The sequence below is a fragment of the Eimeria tenella genome, genomic scaffold (assembly GCF_000499545.2).
Source record: "Eimeria tenella Houghton genomic scaffold, Eth_scaff1650, whole genome shotgun sequence".
Taxonomy (NCBI): Eukaryota; Apicomplexa; class Conoidasida; order Eucoccidiorida; family Eimeriidae; genus Eimeria; species Eimeria tenella.
In genome coordinates, this window is record NW_013544114.1 from 264 (window position 1) to 1868 (window position 1605).

The 1605-nt window shown below is 60.2% G+C and overlaps 1 protein-coding gene across 1 annotated transcript; it reads left to right on the forward strand.

Moving 5' to 3' along the window:
• Nucleotides 1-253: 253 nt before the first annotated feature.
• Nucleotides 254-1281, forward strand: ETH_00015155 (uncharacterized protein; the record flags this gene model as incomplete). Its single annotated transcript, XM_013379255.1, has 3 exons — nucleotides 254-511; nucleotides 684-923; nucleotides 1100-1281. Coding segments are annotated over 3 exons (680 nt in total), but the record flags the coding sequence as incomplete, so codon positions are not given.
• Nucleotides 1282-1605: the final 324 nt, after the last annotated feature.

Genomic DNA, 1605 nt, shown 5'->3' on the forward strand with positions numbered 1-1605 from the left:
TGCTGCAGTTCCTGCTGCCGCTGCTGCAGTGGCTGCTGATCTAGCTGCTCCAGTCGTTGCCGCTGCAGCTGCTGCAGCAGTTGCTGCTACAGCTGCTGCGAGTCGTTCTGCTGCAGTTCTAGCTGCTGCAGCCGCTGCAGTTGCTGCTGCTGTTGCTGCTGCAGTTGCTGCTGCTGCAGCTGCGCGGTGCTATTTGTGAGGAGAGCTGCACTTGCTGCGTTGCTGCTGCAGGGCGTTGCTGCTGCGGGCGGGCATGCACGTGAAGGCTTTGCTGCCGCAGCTGCAGGCGACGCTGCTGAAGTGCTTGGCAGCAGCAGCAGCAGCAGCTTCTGGCGCCACTGCTGCTGCTCTTTGCCGCTGCTGCTTGGGTCTTGTTGCTGCGCTGCACACGCGGAGCCGCGTGGAGGCTCTTCTGGGCGAGCTTGCGCTGTGCATACACCCCACAGCCAGCACAGCAGCAGCAGCAGCAGCAGCAGGAGTCACTGCCATTTCTCCCCTTGTGGCGCTGCAGGTGCGTCCGTGCTGCTGCTGCAGCTGCTGCTGCTGCTGCTGCTGGAGCGCTGCTCGCTGCCGCTGCTGCGCAGACGCTTGCTGCTGCTGCTGCTGCCCTGCAGGCGGTGTGCGCTGCCTGCCTCCAGTCCTGCTGCTGCTGCTTCTGCTGCTGCTGCTGCTGCGGTCCACAGGTGGTGCAGCACGTGCTTGTGAACACAAGGGAAGCCGTAGAGGACCCTGCGCTGCAGCAGGGACTTGCTGCTGCTTGCTGGGCAGCAGCAGGTGCAGCACGGAATGAACTGCAGCAAACTGTTGCATGCAGAGTGCTGGGGAAGCTCCTAGCTCCGAGTGTACATACACCTCAGACGCAGCAGCTGCTTCAGGAGTTCGTTGTGGAAGCAGCAGCAGATTTCCAGACGGATACGCGCAAGGTAACACCACTTGAGCCTGCTGCTGCTGCTACAGCTGCTCCAAATGCTGCTGCAGCTGCTGCTGCTTCTGCTGCTACAGCTGCTGCTGCTGCAGCTGCTGCTTCTGCTGTGTCTGGCTGTTTTGTTGCTGCAACTGCTGCTGCTGCAAGTGATGCTGCTGCTGCTGCTGCCTGCAGAGCGCATGCTTGGTGCTGGCAAATTTGCTGCGGACGGGCAGCCAGGAGCAGCTGCTGCAGCTTCCGCTGCTGCAGCAGCCGCAGCAGCTGCAGCAGCTGCTGCAGCAGCTGCTGGAGGACCGGGCGCCGCCCGTTCAGTCAGCGGCGCTTCAGGTGTACAGACACCTCGTGCGGCACTCCAAGTGAGTCAAAAAAGTTTATTTTTATTTAAATAATCAAACAAGTAAATGACACTTAAATAGTCTGCTGCTGCTTATCACGTATACTTTTCTTTATTCTTTCCCTGCTGTTGCTGCTCTGAAACAGCAGGATGTCTCAGCGCTGTTGCGATGGGCGTTGAGCTGCTGCTGCTGCTGCAGCAACTCTTGTGCTTGTGTAGTTGCAACTGCGTTCTGGGGCGAGGTCTGTTTGCTGCTGCTGTTGTCTGCAGAGGGCAGCAGCAGCTGGTGGATGTGTGCTGGGAGCTGCTGCCCGCGGTGCATGCAGCAGCAGCAGCAGCAGCAGCA